Below are 23,947 nucleotides of genomic sequence, written 5' to 3'. Positions count from 1 at the left end.
CCCCATTTACTAAGATTCGGCGAAAGTAACCACGTTGACATCTCCCATCCTTTTTTGGAAACACATAATTAGGATCAACCTGGTAAGGTCCTCTGCGAACAAGTTCTGCTTTTTCCTGGTTGGAAATTGAGGATGGCCAGTCAGTGGGGTCAACAGGTGCAGCACATTCGAGCTGTGGTGGTGACACTATATCTGTTGGCTGTGAAGAATGGAGCTGTGGTGGTGACACTGTATCTGTTGGCTGTGAAGAATGGGACTGTGGTGGTGACACTGTATCTGTTGGCTGTGAAGAATGGGGCTGTGGTGGTGACACTATCTGTTGGCTGTGAAGAATGGAGCTGTGGTGGTGACACTATATCTGTTGGCTGTGAAGAATGGAGCTGTGGTGGTGACACTGTATCTGTTGGCTGTGAAGAATGGAGCTGTGGTGGTGACACTGTATCTGTTGGCTGTGAAGAATGGGGCTGTGGTGGTGACACTGTATCTGTTGGCTGTGAAGAATGGAGCTGTGGTGGTGACACTGTATCTGTTGGCGCCCTTAGCATTTGCTAATCTCGCCTAATGGAAGCGGCGGCCCTGTCTACAACACTCCAACAGACCATCTCACTTCAGAACGACCGTATGAATAGTCTACTCAAACGAGTGAATCACTTCGAGGGAAAGCTCCCTATTTCTCCTGAAGACATAGGGAAGAATGTACATTCTCAGCGGCATAAAAAACATGGTCTATTTAATTTTGTTGGTTAAATAAATAACACCCTGTTTGGTACGGCAACAGCCGAAGATGTAGCTAATCTAGGGAACAGAATGAATGCAGTTTCAGAAGCGGTTAAGAAACAAAATGGGCCGTTGAACAATCCTACAAGGCAGTACAAACTCTGACCTCTCACATGCATGCTACTGTTGGCGAAACTAATCAACTAACACCCGTTGTTCAGGGATTCACATGGTTAGAATCTACACCGGAATGGCTGCTGTGCTTTACAGAATATATGCTTGCAGCTGAAGCCTCTGTACAAGCTTTCATAGACACTAGCAGTAGGCTCATAGCTGATCTAGTGAATGCAGCGTTAGGTCGTGTTGATGCACAGGTGTTGCCAGTTGGTCAACTTATTGCCGCTTTACATATAGCTGAAACTAAATATCATCTAACTCCTATTTTTCAGGAGCATGAAGTGGAATATTATTACTCCTTATTAGAGGCAACCTCCTTAACACAAAAGGAATTACTAATACACATTCCATTAAAATCACCCCAAAATTTTGATGCATGGCACTTGGAACCATTTCCATTGAAAGCGAATGACGATCTTTTAATTCTGAACAAACAAATTGAACTAATAGTAGTATCAGAATATTTTTTATTAGTTGCTGTGACTAAGCATGAAGTCCTAAATCATTGTAAATCAACATACTTACACTTGCATGTATGTCCTACATATGCTTTAGCATTCACACGGGCTGCAAAAGCTACTGTGAATTAGCTATAGTACAAACTAATGCATCTACAGCCCTACAGCAATGTGAATACACTCCAATACCACATAGATTAGTTTTTCACGCACATGTCAATAATGTGCAATATTTTTATTTCCCAAATCAAACCAGTGTGATACTTATATGCCAGGATGTAGGTAAACATTTAGTAGTGGAGGGTTATCATATAGCACCAGACTATTGTGAAATTAGCAGTAATGCAATCACAACCTTGCTTACTCGCTTCCATTTTGCATTTGTCACAAACATTACTTCTGAACTGGTATCCATACCATTTTTCCTGAATATAAATTTCAACAGTCTTCATATTGGATCTGATAAGCTTAAACTTCTATCTTATATTAATGAAACACAGTTTCCTGACTTACAGGATTCTCTTCCTTTATATTTATCTTCTGGTATAATCCTACCTGGTTTCATTATAGCCTGCCATCATATTTATCAGTTCCTTGATTGTTATGATAATTTGTTCCAGAACGATTTCTTCTAGGGACACAATAATTTCTAAGAGGACTTTTCGGAAGGAATTGCAAAAGCATGTGCAAGAAGAAAAAGTTTAGCTAAAGCACACTTTATTGTAACAAGGTTAGGTACACCTAGGATTTAATCCATGAGGACTCGGTTGGAGGTGGCCAATTGGTGTAACAGCACCATTTGCATAATATAAATATTCACCCAAATGTAAAATACCAAATTATTCACTAAGTTATTCAACAATGACTTAGTACATGTTCATGTTATGCATGCTGAGTCCATCACTTCATCAGGAGTCAGGCGAGGTCAGGCCACTAAGCACAACAGCCTGCCGGCCGGCTCCTCTTCTCACTGTCACATATATCAGACTCTTATCACTAGCTACTCAGTGAACAGTGTTCTCATATATAAGTGCACTCAAGACACTTCCCCTAGTAGAGAAGGCATAATATAGGCCTACTCTCAACCGAACTAAGTACAGTGACCCCTCGTTTAACGAACACCTCGGTTAACGTAATTTCGATTCACGAACTGCCTTCCATAAGGATCTTCAATTCGGTTAACGAAAAAAAATTCGGTTAACGAAGTTCTTACGAACCGACCTCAACATGTTTTCGCTTGCACTGACCGGGCAACCAGCTTTAGTATCAGTCCGCCAATACATTAATCGGTTCTAGGGCTTAAATTCCTTGCTATTTTAGTAAATATCAAGAAGTTTATACTATTCAATAATTTTAAAAGTTTAATATTCAATTTCTTAAGTCATTTTAACAATTATTGAACATAATTGAAGGTAAAGTGACTAGTTTAATGCGCGGCATCCAGCCTCTTAACACAGCAAACAGAAGTTAGTCTCTCTCTGTTTTCACTGGAAGTAACATCTTGCTTGAGACTCTCTTCAACTAAATGCTTTTTTTCTGTGTTTCCAAGCAAATTATTGGTCATTTTGAAATATATTTTACATATTGACAATATATAATGCAGTGCAGTGTTGATTTAAAGAAAATAATCTTGAATTACACCAAGAAAGCTAAAATTTTATGGGTGAAATGGCGCCATGGGGTGACTTCTCTTCCACCCCAATGCCTTCTCTTCTTCCTTCTCCTCCACCCCCCATTCTAAATCCCATCATCATCATCATCATCCAGGAGCCTTCTACACACACACCTCAAAGTAAGTGAACTTTTCTACCATTTTTGTTGAATTTAGGAAATTTTCGGTGAGCTGAAACCAATTACCCAAAAACCCATTGAAACAATGGTTTCGGTTAACGAACTTTTCGGTTTACTTCAGCCCAGCCACTTAAGAATTCCAGCACTAATTTAAAACAATTAATGTAATACCAAAAGAGCTATTACAACGTCACCACCGTCACCACCACATTACTGGCGAGAAGACAAAGAAATGCACGCCTAGGCACCTAAGTATCTACCAAACGAAGTATTTGCACAAGAAATGATCATCATAATCATATCAAAACTCACTGATGAAAATATAGTAAGAAAATAACCATCAAATCCAAACACCTTGGCGAGTCAGTCGTTAATATTAACCAAATATCCATCAAGACTGTTGACAAGGGTGTTGTGGCGCTCTGAATAGGCTTCGCTACAAACAGTCTGTGAATGTCTTTGGGTAGGATTTGGCATGGGACGGTCCTCCGCCTATCTTGATGTTAAACGGATGGCTGAGGTATTTGGCGAGGGAAGATGTTATGCTCTGCCTGCTTTCCATGTACTAACTGGCTGTGATGACACCTCTATCATTTGCAGGAAAGGGTATGGGTACAGTCTGGATTGCTTGGCAAGCTTACAATGAACTGTGTCCTGGCCCAAACTGCATCACCAAATAGCATAGCAGCTATCCTATCATCTATCGAAAGTTGTACTCAATTCTGTAAGTGAGGTTGTTATGCATGAAATGAGTAAATTAATGGAATTTCCAGAACCTTCTTATTCCTTTTATTTGATATTTTTTAACAATCAGTCTTTTTCTGTTGTGATGCATGATGTACAGTATATCATACGATTATGGTTATATGGCTATTAATTGCTATTTATTTTACTCTTACACATTTTAAAACTATGATCATACTATATCAATATGATTTTTGATACTATGTGATATGTGTCCTTGGGTCTGAAAACATGGATAAAGCCACAAAAATCCAAGGTCTAAAACTGCAATAGAAGTTGAGATATGGCACATTTTAATGTGATGCTGTGGCCATTTTGAAAATGGTCACCACGACCACCAGCAGGCTTATACAGATTTCCTCCAATCTTTACAATGACCCACACGGGTCCTAGTATCAGTGTACAAAGTATAATGCTTTAGTAAAAAAAGTGCACGATTTGTCCTTATCCTCTGGACTATACTGTAAGTGTCTCAAAGTGGTCTCAAGTTTCAAAAAAGTGCCATAAAGTTTTCATAAGTATTTTGAAGTGATCATATGTATCACAACATGCTTATAAGTAACATAAAGTGTTTATAAGTGTTGTAAAATGTTTTAATTATGAAGTTTTATAAATGATGTGAAGTATTTGTGTCATGAAGACTAATAAGTGCCACAAGGTATTGTGGACGGCAAAAACACCCATACTATCATACGTGTCATAAGTTTGCTATAAAGTATCATAAAGTGGGATAAAGTGTTAAGAGTACCATAAAATGTCACATTATGTCATAAAGATACGTGCAATATCCAAAAGTTTTATAAAGTGCTTTTAAGTGCCAGTAGGTGAGATAAAGTGTCATTAAGTTTAATAAGTGGTGTAAACAGGGCCGGTGCAAGATGATTTGGCGCCCTAGGCAAGCCTTTAGATGTGCGCCCCCTTGAAAGTTTTGATAAGCTACTGTAGGTACAGTAACCCATTACTACATTGTTTCTAACTCTCAAAACACCACTGGTAACATAATTTTCATCTTGTGGCTTTATTACTTCATCCATGCAAATAACCAATTATTGTTATTACATTAAGTCAATAAATCCTTGACGTAAATGTCAATGAAACAATTTTTAGTTATTTTATTTTATTTTAGGGTAATCTTTAAAAAATAATAACATATCATAAGCATTTAGCTCGCTCCAGCCTCCTGCAAGTTATAACCTACTATTATTACATCATTATTATATACATGTAGTGCAAAATAAGATAAAAATAATAGGACAGTTTCAACTTACTGTTTAGCAGGATAGCCAGCTGTTGAAGTTGTTGCCACTGCACCACACTTTTGGAGATGACTGACTCGGACTGAAGTGGCCTGGTCACTGGTGTCTGTGAGTAGTCTGGACAGCTTGAATCTTGATCTCCAACTAATCAAGTTGTTCCAGGTTACTATTTGCCTGGCGGCTGGCGGCTCTGGCCGCTGGCCAGTCTCAGTGGGATTATGTTATGCGAGGTCAAACTTCAGAGGTCAGGTAACCTTGCCTCATCCCGACAAAGGCAGGGAAGGGGCGGCTCAGCCGCCCTGGCAGTAAGGGAGGGGAGGGGATGGTGGGGTTGGGAGAAGGGTTCCTCAGATGTCAGCCTTCAGGTCACTGCTCGACAGTTCTCCAGGCCGCCAAAGATAAGGACCCGGGTTAGTCCCTCCGGGGGGTTAACGAATAATATTAAAAAAGAAAACACAGTCAGCTACCGTCTACCCCCCCCCCCTTTTAACATCCTGCTCCGACCCTCCACGGCGCCACCACAGTGTCCACCACAGTTTTCCCTTCATTTTTAATTTTATCCAAGTTTGCCCTGAATTTGTGGTGTAGGAATTCGTGGTATAATGTTGTCTAGCACTCAGGATGGATGGAAACTCTAAGGTGGTTTTCTTGTACAATATAAGTTATATGATAGACAGTCTGGTGCTGGAGGTGCCGTGTGGTGAGGAGCTGCTCAGTAGAGACGTTCGGTGAGTAGCGTGATGAAGGAGGTAGAAGTGCAGGAGCTTCGTTAGAGAAGATGTTGCCTGTTGCTGGCCTCCTGGTTGAATGAATGCTGACAGCGTGGAGCTTGCTGGAGGAGGTGTTGCTTGTTCAAGAAGAGAGACCAGAATGAGAACTGGTTGGTGAGGAAGCTCAGAGAAGGACAGCTGGTGGGTTGCCATGCTCGCTGGCGGGAGCGAGGACCGCCAGGCAGGCGGAGGAGAAGCGAGGGCCGCCAGGCAGCGGCGGAGGAGGAGGTGTTGCTTGTTCAAGAAGAGAGACCGGAATGAATCTCAATGGAGAGACAGAGCTTATATACCCAGCAGCCGCGAGTCCTCTATGAGTCATGTTGGGAAAACCCGAGAAAGTCGCCATACCATGCAGTCATGGTATCATTCACATGCTTTATAGGCTATTAGCCAATCGGATTTGTGTTTTGAAGGCGTCATGTCCTCTGCAAAATTCGACAAACAGGTCCCAGTCCTAACTGGTGAAGAACTTAATCATTGGGATTGGAGCTTAGTAAAAAATGAATCCCAATCCCAGTAAGTACTAATTCCAATGGATTCCAATTTTAATGGGCTCCAACCATAATGCCTCAGGGGCGATTAGGATTAAGGTCTATTTGATCTTAAAATTTTCGGTGTTGAGGCTATCACAGCTCAGCATCAGAAACCAATGATTTCAGTGAGTTGGTTCTCCCCCATTTTAGATATGTGAGAGCGCCCTCACACTCATACCTCAGGAACTTCCTCACTCCTCAGGGGGTTTCAAGAACATCAAAGTATTTTTTTATGTACAGTAATTTTTAGGGATGTCACATTTTCCTAAGCTTGCATCGAACACCAATTTTTCTAAGTTTAAGAAGATAGAAAGTTATTAAATTTACTGTATTGGGAGAGCCATTCCTTGATGACCAGTGTTAAATTTCTTTTTTTCAGTATTACTCTTGGATCGAAAGTATAGGGATATATAGCAATGCTGCTGTCCGTGTCTGTTCACCCGTGATAGATTTCATAACCACTCGGTAACTTGCCACAGATGCAATGGATTAATTTCAGTATTAGTGCGAGTACCGGGTATAAATTATGGCAGGATCCTACTGGGCATGTTGATAGTTCATGGCTAAGCATTGACTTTACACCTTGGCTGACCATCGATTAATTTCCTGGTGTGCTTGTGTCTGGACTTGGGGTGGGGGGGTGCACCCAGCAAAGTTGCTGGTTAGGAATTTCGAGGCCACCAGTCTATGTGGCTTATAAGTGGTGTGAACTGTACCTCATACACCTGTAAGATAGCTACCTCAACCATCTGCCAGGTATTTCACACACCTTCCAGGTACATCATATATCTGCCAGAGTGCCAGGTATTGTACAGCTGTCTGATACCTCACACATCTGCTATATACTTCAAGCATTTGCCGGTCATTTCAAATTCATCAAGTACCTCACACATCTGCCAGGCACCTCATATATCTGATAGGTATCATATGCACCTGCCTGGGCTAGTACCTCTCACATCTCCCAGATAACTCACACACCTGTCAGGTATCTTACATGCCTGTCAGGTATCTCATACATTTTCCAAGTACTTCACACATCTGCCAAATATCTTACAAACCAGTCAGGCAAGTTACACATCTGTTAATTATCTCACACATCTGTCAGGTACCTATTTATAACTAGGAAAATGACACACAACTACAAAACATCACAGAGGATGGATGTATACAAGACAACAGTTAGAGGTAAGGTTGGGTTAGACAGAAATGAAAATCTGAAGTATTCTATTATTTTAAATCTACTCTCAGGGAGGATGCATGAATAGAGGCAGAGATATGAAAACAGTGGAAAAAAAAAAGAAAAATGAAATCCATCAGCTGTATGTACATGAAAGGTGTTCTTTGGCACATATCCATGGGCATTATCATCAATGTTCTTCAGCCATTTTCCATATTAGAGTCAGTCAGCGGTGATTACCCGATGGCAGCTGTTGGGTAAAACCAGAAGAGGATGTGCCCACCTACTCACCACTGCAAACCCAGGGCACTCTCCCAGAGACCAGGGGATGAGTACAGCTCTGATTACCTGGTTGTCATCACGACGTTTCTTCATATTCGTCTGCACAAAATAACAGTTGAATTTTTTGTGTTTAAGTATAAATGTCTGTCATGAAGTTCATCATCGTTTTACAGTCATTTTTCCATGCTTATGTGGATCAACTGTAGTTGCATGATGACAGCTCTCTATGCTCTCTGGCAAGGTTATCTCCAAGGTCATTTCTCACAACCTTTCCCCAATGGAATTCTTGGCCAAGCTCTCCTCTCCTCCATATTCACACATACGCATCTCTTGATCAACAGATCTCCTCAATTCTCTCAACTTGCCTAAACTATCTCAGAATACTATCTCAACAATACTGTACTCTTAATACCCAGTTGTAGTCTTGGCTCTGAAAAGGGTTTCCATCTCAACATCAAGTTAAAAATCCATCTCACCATTGTCATTTCAACTCACTCAAGCCTACACATGTCATCCTCTTTACCTTAAATTGTTGTATAATTAATATACAGTACATTCAGTAATATCATGTAACAATGGATTATATGGGCTCCTGGAAAGTTTTTGTTTTAGTGAAATGTTTGCTTGTGGCTAAATTGTACACTCGGAAACCATATTCTCTAGTCCACCTGGGTTGGTGCTGGAGGTTAGTACAGTGTCCTTTCTGGACGGGGGCCCACTCTAACTATCACGAGGCAACACACGCACGAACACACACAGTCATAGTACGGCTGTATAGATGACATTATGTATAAATATTGTATATGGCATTTTATACTCGGCATTATCTTCATTATATATGAACACGAAGAAAATTACCATAGGTTGTAGTTACGAAAGTATGAATGGAAATAAACACTCCCAAACCATACACTTGATATTACAATTTATGTATCCTTCCTGTCCATGATTTACAACAATAACTGTATGTAAAAAGTTACAATATTATACTAATAACACTGTCATGTATTGATACTATTACTAGTTACCAAGATACAGAGCACGATGAACATAACATGATAATGATAGTGAAGCCTGGAAGGGTTCATATCATAACTTGTGTGTTCGTGCGTATGTTGCCCCGTGAGAGTTACCGTGGGCCTCCATGTGCCCAGGTGGGATGGTCAAAGTATTACACTATAAGTGTGTCAAATGAGGAGTGACTGATCCACATGTAATTTAAGGTTTTTGAAATATGTAGTTAAATTAAACACGATTTTTCATATAGTTACGCGAATGATGGGGTGTGGTGGAAGCATCGTGGTCTGGCACACACACAAGCGCTGTAAACGTTGTGTGGACTCACTGGGTGGTTTGGAAGTGTTTATTTCCATTCATACTTTCATAACTACAACCTATGGTAATTTTTCTTCGTGTTCATATATAATGAAGATAATACAGAGTATAAAATGCCATATACAATATTTATACATGTCATCTATACAGCCGTACTATGACTGTGTGTTCGTGTGTGTGTTGCCTAATGATAGTTAGAGTGGGCCCCCGTCCAGAAAGGACACTGTACTAACCTCCAGCACCGACCCAGGTGGGCTAGAGAATTTGGTTCCGAGTGTACATCTGAATATCCAAAATACAATTAAAAATATCACTCTTGTCATCTGAATAATTTATCATCCATTTATTAATTATACTCAGATTACCAACATAATGGGAGAGGAGGGCTTGAGTGAATGGAAAGGGAGCATGAAGATTATCGCTAGGTTGAGATTTGACTACCACAGGAAGAAAACAGTAATAATAATGGTTGTAAATTAAGGTATAAAGTCACACCAAATAAAATTTCTTTGGTTTTTAATACTTCAACTTCTTATCAGTATCACAATAAGGTTTGTATAAAACAGAAGCTCAGAAATCCAGAACTCATCAATTCAAATTTCATAAAACCATTGCTATTTGACCAAATAAAATAAAATACATAAAAGAAAACTCAAGTGCTTGTGGAGAGCAGACTCCTTCAAACATCCCGCCATTTGTACTCTTGAAGTACCGGTAAACAACTACGGTATCAGCAGGCTCCTGAGAGGCAGTGTATTGTCCAATGACCTTGATCAATATTTAGACCTAGAAGTTCAGTACAGTATGTTTAAAATATAGTACAGTAATAAACATATACAGTACTCATGAAATATTAACAATTTAGTTACAAGGGTATACATTATCCATTAAATATTTTATACTGTACAGGTATTGGTATTTGCCGACCTCTAGAACAAATCCACATCATTTGTTTGTTTGCTATCAGATAAAGATTTAAAAGTTCTCTTTACTGCAGAATTGCATTAACAATGGAAGGACTACCTGTACATAAATATAAATAAAAAATAATGTTGCAGGTACTGTATACTGAGAAGGTGACCTAACTGGCAACTTTGTAGAAATAAACAGCTGACACGACCTAACTCCTAAATGAAGCATAAGCTTGTAATCAAATGTTTAAGCATTGTAAAAACATTCAGTTTAAAAGTACTGTACAATACCTCAAAAAATATCTGCCAGGGTGGGTCCGAAGCCTTCTAAAATGCTGCTTGCAACTTGTGATGTCCCGGGAGGGTTGGTATGCATGGTCATAAGGCGAAAAGGCAAAAATAATACATATAAATTCTAAAATGGGTGTCTCTTTTTTCTTCTCAGCATTACGAGAACTCTCATTTTTAAGCTTGCCAGCCATTTTAAAGGGAATTACAAAAAAAAAAAATTGTCAGTGCACAGCGTAATCACTAACGTCGGGACTTGAAAATACGTAATGTGAAAAATATTTTATACGACCATGGCCGTCGTATGTCCGGGTTGTCGTAAGTCGAATATGTTGTAAGTCGAGGAGAGACTGTATATACAACTCGAAGTTTGCACTAAATAAAAAAAAAAAATCCAACCAATGGATATCGATGGTTATCATTGAAGTGAGTCGTTTTAATCATACATGGCAAGATGGTCTAAATTTATAATCATCGTTAAAGCGAAATATCTCATCTTGGGATACTGTAACTCTAGATTTACCTGTATATGTGTTACTTCATGTCTGTCATTCTATCAACCTCTGTACCTCTACAGGACTTTAAAATATACTGCACATATTTGTATTTGTGTATCAATACACACACATAAAAACTCTTGATTATAAATGTTTGTCCTTCCTTCACATGCAAATACCAGTACAGTACAGTTTATTAATTTACTGAAAACACAACTAAGGCACATGCAATTTTTAGTTGGCCAATAGTTTAATTGCATAAGTGAGAACCATTGAACCAAATGGGAGAATGCGCACATGCAATTCAATAGTTGGGCGATGGAAAAGTTTGTAACATGCTACAACATGTGTGCAATGGAACCGTTGGCCAACTCGCTTGTGCATGGAGGTTTCAACATGTGCGAGCGCACTAGCAGTGAACTGTTGGCCGACTCTCACTTATTTTCTTACCTTAAAGTGACAGATTGCCTTTCATCCGGGGGGATGCTATTCCGCCATTTGGTATTTTGACATGAAGGCCCAACAAGGAATAAGAGTTCGTCAAAACTGTTGATGCTCATTCTATAGTAATTAAAAAATTTATTAGAGTAGGCCCGTAAATCTTCATACAATTTGTAAAATTGTCCTTTAATCAGCCGTTGGCTTGTGATTGGATGAACCCAGTACTGTTTTTTACATTTCTTTTTCTTTTGACGAATTATCAACACACAAACACAAGCCGATTTGACGAACTTTATAATACGACTGAAATAAATCAACCAACTGTGAATTGCAAGTGCGCAGGAATTCAAGTTAGCCAACAGTTTTGTCGGCTGGTGCATGCGAAAAACCGAATTGGCCAATAAACAATCGACCAACTAAAAATTCCATGTGTGCGGGAAGCCTAAGAAAAATTAAAAACCCACCATTTGCATCTACAAGCCTTGTCATTTTTAAGTGACCAGTGACTATTAATGACTATTTTCCACACCAAGAAGTCTTATTATTCCAAGTACTGTACAGTATTAAAAGAAAATAATTTACAGAGTTCGTAGCTACCACTGACAAACATACATCCATTAATTTCAATATAGTAAATGAATCCCAACCAGAATCTTAATCATTATTGTTGTGTCCCCTGCTGGGAAAGAAACACCTACCTTCTGGTACTTCTTTCCAGCTTTCTATCTTAAAAATAAATGAGAGGCTATACTACAACTCACATTACAGAGCAGATTATCTGCTTACTGCCTATTCACAATGGACCTTAAACATATTTCTAGGTAGGTATACTTTACTTCGTTGCTTCATTTTGGACCAACAAATATTCTCATTTAAGGTTCTTGAAACAATTCTGTATGCATGTGTTCAAAGAATTTTCAACATCAAGTTCACTGTTCTGTTTCATCATTAATCAAGTTTATTAATGCATTTACATTTTACAGTTCAGTATTTGTATAATGTATCTAATTAACATTTAAGACATCCCAAATTACTGTCATATACTGTATAATGAAGTACTGTATAAGTGATGGTCATGGCTGCACTGCGAGACCACAAGTATCCATCACCAATATATCAGAGAAACAGGAGTGCAATAAAAGCTATTAAAAGTTAAAAAAAAAATAAAAAAATAAAAAAATACAATAGCTCTAGATTTCAACCTTATTCTACCTGGTTTACAAAAGCATACTGTATACTTTTTTTTTTTATACGGGGAATAGCCCACCTGGGAACAGGTCATCGACCCACAGCGGGGCCTGGAGGGCAAAAAAAATATGAGTAAAAAGAAATTAAAAATAGAAGAGAAAAAGACCAAATTAATCTACACCACAAAGATGCCGGAAAACCAGCTTTTTGGAGGTTAAAGATTCAAAGTGAGTGTGACTGCACAAGCCATTAACATCAATGACACTATTAAAATTTATTGTTTCATGAAACACTATTTGTGAGTGACTCCATGCAAGTAAAATCTGAAACGAACAACACTCATTATTTCATGAGTCATTGATAGTCTGTGATTGGTTGTCCCAGCCTCTAACATTAATAACAAACTTAACAATAATAAGAGTAGTTTCAGGAATCGTTGACTATACTAACTTAAAAAAATGAGAATAAACACAGTTAACACTGACTGCATTGGTCTGCAACATCAAGTACAAACTTAACACTTTTATGAATTATAATTGTGTAAGAGTTGAGAATAATTTTGCTCTGGGGTTTGTGTATTTGCTTCAACATTTAACAAGGCATGGGTTGAGGGTGATAAGTAAGGAGAAAGATAAATTATGCAGGATATAATTCAACTACCAATATCTAAGTTTTCTTACTTTTGCTTTGTGCTGATAATAATTGTGTGTATTTATTTGTGAGCATGGCAAACCAATTACTGTACATGCATCTAACAACTGCATTAGTCATTTATGTATTCAATATATCTATTCCCAAAAATATTAAGTCAATTATACCTTTCTCCTTGAAAATCTGTCATTTGTACAACACAATGAAAGATGACATCGTGATGTAAACTAAAAACTGGAAAAATAATAGACAGCAATTGTGTTATATGAAACTAGAATATTATACGTACTGTATCTTGAAATCTTTCCTTCTAAATACTTTAAGTTTCAATTAAATGGTAAATATAGTACTGTAGTATAAAATACTATATGAATACAGTGTATTTACAATATTTGGATTTGAAAAGTAACAATTAAAATTTGATAAAAACTTTTCTACAAAACAGTGAGTCAAACTTGACGTGAACAAAGAATATGGATTGAAAATTCAGTTCTTTCCCCGCCCACTCCTTCATATTCTTACATCTACTCATATTAAATATATAATGTCTTATGAACACGAGATTCATCACTTATAATCATTTAAAATGTATACAACAACTAGGACTAAATATTAACAAGTTTTTCAGCACATCACTCACAGACGAATTCTGAATGAACTGAAAAAAATAGAATGTATATTAGAGCTGTATTTATTCTACTCCTGAGGTCATATCTGTTCATGTTAAGTCAAATTAATGCAAATTGTTGTGCTGTATTATTAAAATCAAACCTTCAAGTAAAATACAATCATTTTAACAAAAGTACCCAGGAAGTCATTACTTACAACATATGAATCACAGTGATAAACATACACAAAGTCCACAAAAGTATTAATTTACAACTTACTTAGCAAAGTCTGGAGATTTAGAGATGACATGTTCAAACTCAGCAAAGGCCAGCATACCATCATCATCTAGGTCAGCCTCCTCTAAAACTCTCGAAACCAGAGCCTTAAAAAATCAGAAAGTGGATCCTTCAGCATGAATATTTACTGTGCCAAGTAGGATTCACTTAACACACTAACATTTATGGATTACTATCTGATATTTAGATGTTTGTCTTCTCTAAAATGACATCTCCCACTAAAATTACTATATAGCATGCCCTTAAAATTTGCGAGGGTTTGGGTCTCAAAATGGTCGCGAATTGGCAAATCGGTGAATGTCATTTGCTGACCATGTGTGTGTGTGTATGCGCGTGTTACATTTTTACTTGTGTGCAAAGAAATGTATATTCCCTTTATGTGTCTGCCCTTAGGACAATTATTTCCTTCACTTTTACTGCAAGTGTGTGTGTGTGCAGGGCCAGATTCAGGAGTGGGCAAAGTGGGCAGCTGCCCAGGGGCCTCCACAATCTGGGGGCCTCCACATATTACAATATTTTATTTACAGTGAACCCTCACTTTACGCGGTTAATTCAACCCACGGTGGCCCACGTAAAGTGAGAAACGCGTAAAGTGAACAACATAACATATGGGATTAATTGAAATAGAGACCGGGCCAACCCCCCAAACTCCACTTTTTCAGACACAATACCTACGTTGTAGTAAAAATAACTTCTTAATTTTATGATGGTATGCACACACAATTAATAATTAAGAGAAATATCAATAATATTAGGTTTTTTAACACTTACATTAGTAGAAAAGATGGCTGGGCACACGGGATGGGGGTTGGTTCCGAGGCAGAGGGCAGATTATTGGCCCTCACCTGTATCACTTGTATCAATTGTATCACTATCCACCACAGAGGCTTGCAGGGCCTCTTTGTCAAACCCCTCAAAGTCCATATCATCACAATCATTATCACTATCACTGACATAGGCCGGCTGTGGTGGGTGGCGGGTGAAGAACTCGGTAATGTTTTGATAACTGGGCGACCTTGTGCGCACCCTGCTCGCGCCGCTTACACAACATGGCGGATGGTGGGAGAGGGCGGGAGAGATGGCGGGAGGTTTGGATCCAAAAATGGTGCGGCTCGCCAGCCGCTCTCCGCGTAAAGGGGTACACGCACCGCGTTAAGTGAGCATTCCGGTTTCGGCAGGGTACCGTGTAAACGCAGAATGTGGGACCGCGTAAAGCGAGGGTTGACTGTATTTGTTTATTCATTTGGATTATTTTTATTTTCATTCTTTAAAATTCATGTTTATCTATTCCATCACGTACAACTATGTTCAGCAAGAAGCGTGATAGAAATTAGGCTAGCTACTCCTGGTTTTCCTATGAACCGCATATTTTTAATGAATGCTATTGTTTGTGTTGCTAATAATATATTTAGAATTCCACAAACATATATTGATTAAAAATGAAATACTGTGCATGGAATAACGAAATTGAGATTAAAAAAAAAAAAAATTTCATTATCACTTCCATTACGAATGGAACCACGACTTGAAACCACATGAATGACTCCAGTCATGTCTCACTTTTGTGTGTGTGTGTGTGTGTGTGTGTGTGTGTGTGTGTGAGTGTGTGTTGGGAATTTGCACACTATCAATAAATGTACAGTAGGCTCTCACCAATAACGTTTAATAGGTGCCTGAAAAACACCGTTATTAGCGAAAACGTTATTTGTGTGACATTAAAAAGGGTTTATTGGTGCCGCCGCCACAAGAATTTCACCCATTTTTTCCCCTTGAAGCCCTCCTAACACTTTTTGTTAGCTGAAATAAAAAGAATTGCTATTCAATTGTCAAAATAAAGAGTTTGAGTAATATAACACTTAGTTTTTGAGGTGCTTGGTGTGATGATTGTTCCGTATCTGAGGGCCGCTAACACTTGCACTGTCTTTCATTCTACAATCTAACCATTCACACAAGAAAATGCTCTGTTATCACTAACAACCTGTTTCTATCACCTTTATCATTCATAGCTCGCCTCGCATTTCCATCACTACTGAAATATTTTCAGCCAGCACAATACTCTTCTTGGTCTCCTCTAAGTTCCTCTTAATATTTCGCACTGTAGACTCAGGACAGTTCAATTTCCTCACTTTAAAAGTTCCCAGTCATTCAGGTGGCAAATCACTCCCTCCACCACCTCCCTTAGCCCCCACAGGCAAAAATGCGGAAGCCATTATTGATCACCGACCCTAATAACCACTGGGCGCAGCGCTGTATTCCACTGAGCGTGAGTGAGAGTGAGGCGGAGTGGACAACTACGTCATCAACATGGCGGCAAACAAATGCTATCATTGATGCGCTCGGACGCTTCCCGCGAAATTTCCGTTATTCAAGAGAATCCAGACGTTATCGAAAATGGGTATCTTTTGTAACTTACCGTTATTGTCGAAAACGTTATTGTGGAAGTCGTTATTGGCGAGAGCCTACTGTACAGTTAATTAAAAATTTCTCAATGTTCTAATTACCTCAATATAACTGCATATGGCTTCAAAATTCTCCAAAGAAGTATTCAAATTTCAAAATTTTCCCGGGGGGGCTTACAGCGCCCCCCGGAACTCCCAGATGTTTAGGCTCGCTTCATTCGCTCCACAAAGAGGCTGCCCATGGGCCTCCACAAAGAGGCTGCCCATGGGCCTCCACAGGTCTAAATCCAGCACTGCACGCACGCACACACACACACACACTTCCTTCAGCCTTCATAGGGGAAGGACTTGTGTAGTCGGTGCTGCCCGCTGACGAGCCCTGGTCTCTTGACCATGGAGACAGCTGCCAGCCCGGTCTGTCAGGCCCTCCCCTTCTCCATCTCCTCCTCCCCATCTGGATTTATCCAACATCTTTCCACCAACAGTACAGTGCAAAGATTGATGATCAATCCACAAGTGATATACAAAAGTGACAATTTTAACTCGAAAGAGAGAAACAACTGTTAAGAGTGACATTAGTGCTTAGCGGTCAGTGTTGACCTGACCCTTGACCTGACGCACCCAGCCCGCGGTACACTCGCCACCACCAACACTGGATGAGAAGCCAAGAAACACTCCAAACTACACCAGGAGAGAAATGAGGCCTCCCTACTCCACCCAGGTGAAGAATTATGATTTATAACTACATCACATGAAGAACAAGAGCCATGTCCAACACCCTGTGTGAGCTGGAGGACCTACCCGGACCACGTGGTGCACCTGCAGCTGTAGTGAGGTAGCGGCTTAGTAGTCAGGTACAATGGCCATCAAGACAGTGGGAAGGACTCTGTTGGCACCGACATCAGGTCACAAGAATGTCTACAAGACCAGCTCTCACAGTACCAATATATAGTTAATCTATATGTTGACTATGTTTCTTATGTTTCTGTATTGAAAGCTTTTATCAATCAAGTGACCCATTCCCCAATTCCACCATATGTAACTTATCTCTGTTCATTGTATATTTTCAGCCTTCGGGCTGCCATGTTATCTTAATAAATCGTTAATTATTATTATTATTATTATTATTATTATTATTATTATTACACAAAACATTTAAAAAAAAACAATAATGGGAAAATCCTCTCAAATAATCATTAACAAAGCAAAATGTTGAGTTGGTTGGGTTACCATATAGCATTTTTTTCCTCATAAAAATTACTGTCTATAGAACGAATGGCATCTGAGCGCCAGCTGGTTTGATACGAAGATCAAACTTTCAGAATTTTTTTCGTAGCCATTTAGCAAACCCAATATGAAGGATGTCAGTAATTGTGGTGTAATATTGTATTTTTTTCACAATATGTATGTAGGGTGGTGTGTGCATGTGACCGAGTAAAAATAAAAGAAGAAAGTTACATATATCTACACGAAAATACAAGTTGAAAATCAACCATAACACCTCACAGCCATAGTTTTCTTAAAATAATATATACAGTACCAGGAAATGTGAGGAATAAATAAAAATAATACCAATAAGTTACAAAAAAAAAAATATTATGGCCAAACCAGTAAATAAAAGCCAAATGAAAGCTTAACACAGTTGCCATTTGCATACATTCCCTGCTCCACCATAGTAACGAAGATCAGCTGGGACACTGACTCGTTAGCAACGCTCCCAACCAGCTACACTCTGCGATCTTATCCCGTTACATGTTTGCCCCTATGACAATAACTTCTTTTACTTTTTTTACTGTCTATTTAGGATGGTGTGTGCATGTAACTGAATAAAAATAAATGGAAAAGTTACGTATATCTCCCTGAAAATAAGAGTTGAAAAAACCATAACACATCACAACTTGGCCCAGTAGCCTGGTGGTTACAATGACGAGCTAACCTAGCTACAATGCCATAATTAATCAATATTAAACACTATTCTATCAGTAAACACTAATAATAACAGTAAATCCAGTGAAATATGGCAGGTAGTGAGGAGAGTTACAACTGCAGACGATGCGCTAACTAGCAGTCACTCCTCCCTTACCCGCTAGCATTGCCAGGCGTAGCCAGGCATATGCATGGGAAAAATACATGACCTTCTTTTATCTCTTCACTCGCTTGGTCACTTTCCCGCGGCTGGATGAAGGTGGTTGAGGGCTTTGAGAGCCATCACAAGCATAAGGAGCACAGTTAATGAGAGAGCAGAGTAGCACACGCTTGAAACAGACAAATGTTTAACCCGGACAGAGGCAGAGTGAGTGCGCATGACCATGCCACCTGGGACAAAAGAGACACTTTGCGGGATGCCATAAACCTCGCGGGCTCCCCGTCCCGACTGCAAAAATTACCCAAACTTTAAAACTACCCGCAGACATTCTTGGGTACATCCAGGGTGTCATCCGCAAACAATCGAAGGCCTCGAATTGTAAGGACATGCTGTACTTATGAAAAGAATCTATCAACAGTGTAATTAATCACCTATGACTGCAGTCTTCTTTTGCTATCCATAAAGTGCACATGATGATCCACATCTACGCTGCAAACACCGTGTCATATTTGTTTATTGTGTATTACTCAATTTCCAATTAACAATAAAAAAAAAGGTACGAGTTTAGTTTTAGTCTGGGCTTATATCACATTTTTGTATATAATGCAATCAATTCAATACTGTACTTTATAAACTACCATGATATAATATGGCTCCTTTATATTTACATATAAATCATATGAATAACATAAAAAAACTATACAGTACCAGATAAGTACAGGTTGACAACCCTTTATCCGAAATTCCGAAAACCGAAAAGCTCTGAAAACCGAAAGTTTTTTGTGGAGCAATTCCTTTTTTTTTTTTTTTTTTTTTCAGGGATTAGCCCACCCAGGCATAGATCACTGACCCACATCGGGGCCTGGTGGGCAAAAATGTAATAGTAATACTTATTATAATAATAATAATTATTCATAGTAAATAAAATTTTTAATAAAAAATACACCAAAATAAAATAATAATAATAACAATAATAATAATAAGAAAATATAATAATAAAATTAATAATAATAATAATAATAATAACAATAATACTGTATTAATAAAATAATAATAATAATAATAAAGAAATACAAGAATAAAAAAAGATAAAAAGTGAGAAACACGACCTAGACCTATGAATTATTATTATTATAATTATTATTATATTTTCGCCCCCCAGGCCCAATGTGGGTCAGTGACTTGTGCCCGGGTGGGCTAAAAAAAAAAAAACATTCTGAAAACCGAAAAATTGAGAAATCCGAAATGCCTCTGGCCCCAAGGATTTCGGATTAGGGATTGTCAACCTGTACCAGTAAATTTCTTCTGGTAAAGTTATGGAATTTCAAACTCTTTGTATTCCCTGGTTCCATTATGAATTCTTTATCCAATTTATTCTTCTAAGTTGCCTACAATGGCAGTAAAGTATATGTACAGGTTGACAACCCTTTATCCGAAATTCCGAAAACCGAAAAGCTCTGAAAACCGAAAGTTTTTTTTGTGGAGCAATTTTATTTTATTAATTTTTTTTAACAGGGATTAGCCCACCCAGGCATAGATCACTGACCCACATCGGGGCCTGAGGGGCAAAAATGTAATAGTAATACTAATTATAATAATAATAATTATAATAATACTAATTATTCATAGTAAATAAAAATTTTAATTAAAAAATATACCAAAATAAAATAATAATGATAACAATAATAATAATAATAAAATTTATAATAATAATAATAACAATAATACTGTATTAATAATAATAAAGAAATATACAAGAATGAAAAAAGATAAAAAGTGAGAAACATGACCTAGACCTATGAATTATTATTATTATTATTATTATTATTATAATTATAATTATAATTTTTATTATATTTTCGCCCCCCAGGCCCCAATGTGGGTCAGTGACTTGTGCCCGGGTGGGCTAATAAAAAGAAGCAGAAAAAAAAAACTAACCATTCTGAAAACCGAAAAATTCCGAAATCCGAAATGCCTCTGGCCCCAAGGATTTCGGATAAGGGATTGTCAACCTGTACAACTAATTCCTACCTTTAAGAGAAGTTATAATTTACAGTAATATTGTTTCCAAATCTAATCAAGCCTCTTGGTGAATGTTTACACTTAATATAACTTAAGATTTGTATTTGCTTTTTTTGTGAAAGTATCATTCCCTTTAAAGCAATTGTTGTAACTCTTGCAAGGCCCTAACTACTATGTTGATGGGTGACCAGAGTCTACTGCAAACATGCACTCTACCCTTATTTACTATACAGTGCCTTCAAGATGTAAGAATGTTACAACATTAAATATGAAAAGAGTAGAACAATTCTTGATTAATTAATGTGAATAAAATACAAATGGTAGGAAAACGTGCAGAGCATTAATACACACCTCCATGTCTCTATCTGAGAAGCGCTGAGGGCTGACAAGCTTTGTAATGGTCTCCTCCAGATCTCCTCGGCCTAAGTAGTCATCACCATCAAAGTCTATAGTCATGATAATAAAACAAAAATTAAATACTGTATGCAAAATTTGAGTTCACTAAACAAACTCCTGTATTAGCTATACAGTAACTTACTAGCCATAAGTACAGTAGTATACAAACATGATCAAGTAAAAAATTCAATTAAATGAAAATTCAATGTCATTTATAGGTTCACATTAAAGGAGAGTACACGAGACATACCAAAAATACGGAAGGCATATTCTGCTTTAACGGACTTTGGAGCAGTTTCACTAAACACCGACATCATGTCCAAGAAATCTTCAAATGTGCAGTCACCATCCTGAAATTCATTACTGTACGTACATAAAAATTTGTCTACATATACAGTACCTGTACTACTGGATCTGTACAACACACCTATATAAAACCTCTTATAGCCTATATTCTAAAGAATATATTTTTTTATTAAGTGATGCTTATTTACCCAATGCACTCACCCACTATCTATATTGCAGAAATTATTATGAAACATTATCATGATATATCAGGGGTCCCAAATTATTTTTTTATATTTACTGAACTGTTATAAATTACAGTAAAGCCTCAAATAACAACAGTAATGTGTCCTCCAATATTGCAGTGTAAGGTGAATCATCGTATCATGAATCATTAATTACCATTAAAATAAAGCAATAATAATGAGATGCATTCCCCAGTGTGACCTTTTCATAACTTTTGTGTGTCTTTTTACCCTCTTTTCCCCCAAAATAATACAATTAATGAAAAATGCAAACTATATTCTTTAAATAATGTTTATGAATGCACCTTATATATTATAAATCAATAATAATAAGACCACATAAGAGGAGATGGGACGCCATTGCTGTTGTCGTGTTTACACCCATAATGTCAGTTATCCATCTGAAACAAGAAAATAAGACCCTGGTTGTTGCTAGAGGAAAATTAATGTAAAAAATTATGTGTTTTAATTAATGTTATTTAATGTACAGTAAAAGTAACCATTGATGTTAAAGAAAAAAAGAGTGATAGTGGAAGGCAAATGTATGCTTGCGCCCTCAAGGAAACAGCGTCATTTATCTTAAGAATACAGTCAACCCTCACTTTATGCGGTTAATGTAACTCGCAGGGTCCCGCGGAAAGTGAGGAACGCGTAAAGTGAATAACGTAACATAGGGGATTAATTGAAATAGAGTCCGGGCCGACCCCCAAACTCCACTTTTTGACGACACACAACTATGTTGTAGTAAAAATTTTATCTTAACTTTATGATGGTATGAAAAAACAAGTAATATAGAAGAGGTTAGGTTAGGAAAAATAAAGGTTAACATAGGAAAAATAAAGGTTAGGTTAGGAAAACTAAAAGTTAGGTGGAACACTTACGTTAGTAGAAGAGATGGGTCGGCGTACGGGGATGGAGGCTGGTTCCGAGGCAGAGGGCAGGCTACTGGCCCTCAGGTGAATCACCATTACTAGGTGCATCACCATCACTGTCACTTACAGTTGTCAGGGCTTCCCTGACAAATCCCTCAAAGTCATCTTCACTGTCACTATCACTGGCTTGGGCTGGCTGTGGTGGGTTGCGGGCGAAGAAATCTGTTATGCTTTGCTGACGGCTGGTGTTGATGTTGTCGTGATACACCTTGATGTAGGGCTCCATAGTCTGCAACAGCTGGGTAGTGAAGATTTCATACCTGTTTGCATCAGGTTCGTCGGAAAGGAGCAGCTTGGCTTTCTCGATACACTCGATGGCACCCCTAACATTACTATGGGATAAGTGTTGTTCTTCTTGGGATGACGCACCACCTGCCTCTTCACTGACGTCGTCATCATCATGTACCATCTCCTCGGTAGTCACATCAGGTTCCATTATCACCTCCATGATGTCGTCGTTGGTGGTCTCGGAGAAACCTGGAACTGTAACAGTCTGCGCAGCTTCTCTGGCAAGGTCCACTGCTACTGCAACAGTCTGAACCTCACCAGTCACAGATTGACTCCTCCTTTCACCTGGTATTCCATGCAACACATGTCTCCATGCGTGACGAATTGTAGCAATAGACAGCTGAACCCATGACTCCACCAAGAAGTCCACAGCTTTCTTGATGTTAAATACTCTCCAGAATTGTTTGAACAGTATTTTTTGCTGTGCCAACTGTTGATCCTCATCTTCTTCGCTCTTGCTATCGGTGGTGGTGTCACTCAGGTTACGCAACTCTTCCCTGGTGTTGGTGTAGTCGTTCAGGAGTTTGAATTTTTTCGTAGAGAATGCAACTTTTACATTACAGATTAACTCTTGGTCCATGGGCTGTAATATAGACGTAGTGTTGGGAGGAAGGAAGACCACTTTTACGTTGGGGTGACGATCTAACAGTAGGGGCGAGTGTCCTGGTGCGTTATCCAGCAGCAACAAAATCTTGAATGGCACATTCTGTCGCTCACAGAATTTCTTTACATTGGGAACAAAACAGTCATCAAACCAGGAGAGGGACAGAGTGGGGCAAATCTAAAAATAGCGTCGCGCCGGACACACTCAACGTAATGGGGTTCACGCACCGCGTAATGTGAGCACGTTAGGTTCTGGCAGGGCACCGCGTTAACGTGGAAACGCGGAATGTGGGACCGCGTAAAGCGAGGGTTGACTGTATGTACAAAAGATTCATTACTGTTTTTCACTGAATAAGTATTTGATTGAATTAATGTTTAGATATGCAAAATGAACAATGCAATTCATTAATAATACATAGAATGTTAAAACACACAAGAGGAGACGAGACGGCATTGTTTTCATTCATGTTTACAACACCTGTGACGAATGACGATGGTTCTACTTCTACATAAGAAACTGAAGAAATAAGACTCTCGTTAGTGCTGTAGTAAAATTAATGTAACAAAATG

General features: G+C 38.4%; 1 protein-coding gene across 2 annotated transcripts in view; it reads right to left on the bottom strand.

Annotated features, from left to right (window-relative positions):
* Window positions 1–11,623: 11,623 nt before the first annotated feature.
* The window catches only part of LOC121876098 (calcium and integrin-binding protein 1-like), a 59,414-nt gene continuing 47,090 nt past the window's right edge, over window positions 11,624–23,947 (bottom strand). For both annotated transcript variants that reach the window (XM_042381035.1, XM_042381036.1), the window contains exons 4-7: window positions 21,275–21,374; window positions 20,980–21,074; window positions 14,104–14,207; window positions 11,624–13,874 (exon numbers count right to left, since the gene is read on the bottom strand). In XM_042381035.1, coding sequence (XP_042236969.1) covers window positions 13,853–13,874; window positions 14,104–14,207; window positions 20,980–21,074; window positions 21,275–21,374 — 321 coding nt within the window. In that variant the 3' untranslated portion in view covers window positions 11,624–13,852. The remainder of the gene's footprint in view (window positions 13,875–14,103; window positions 14,208–20,979; window positions 21,075–21,274; window positions 21,375–23,947) is intronic.

The sequence above is a fragment of the Homarus americanus genome, unplaced genomic scaffold, assembly GCF_018991925.1.
Source record: "Homarus americanus isolate GMGI-L3 unplaced genomic scaffold, GMGI_Hamer_2.0 scaffold34921, whole genome shotgun sequence".
Lineage (NCBI taxonomy): Eukaryota > Metazoa > Arthropoda > Malacostraca > Decapoda > Nephropidae > Homarus > Homarus americanus.
This window is presented reverse-complemented; position numbering and strand designations above follow the sequence as displayed.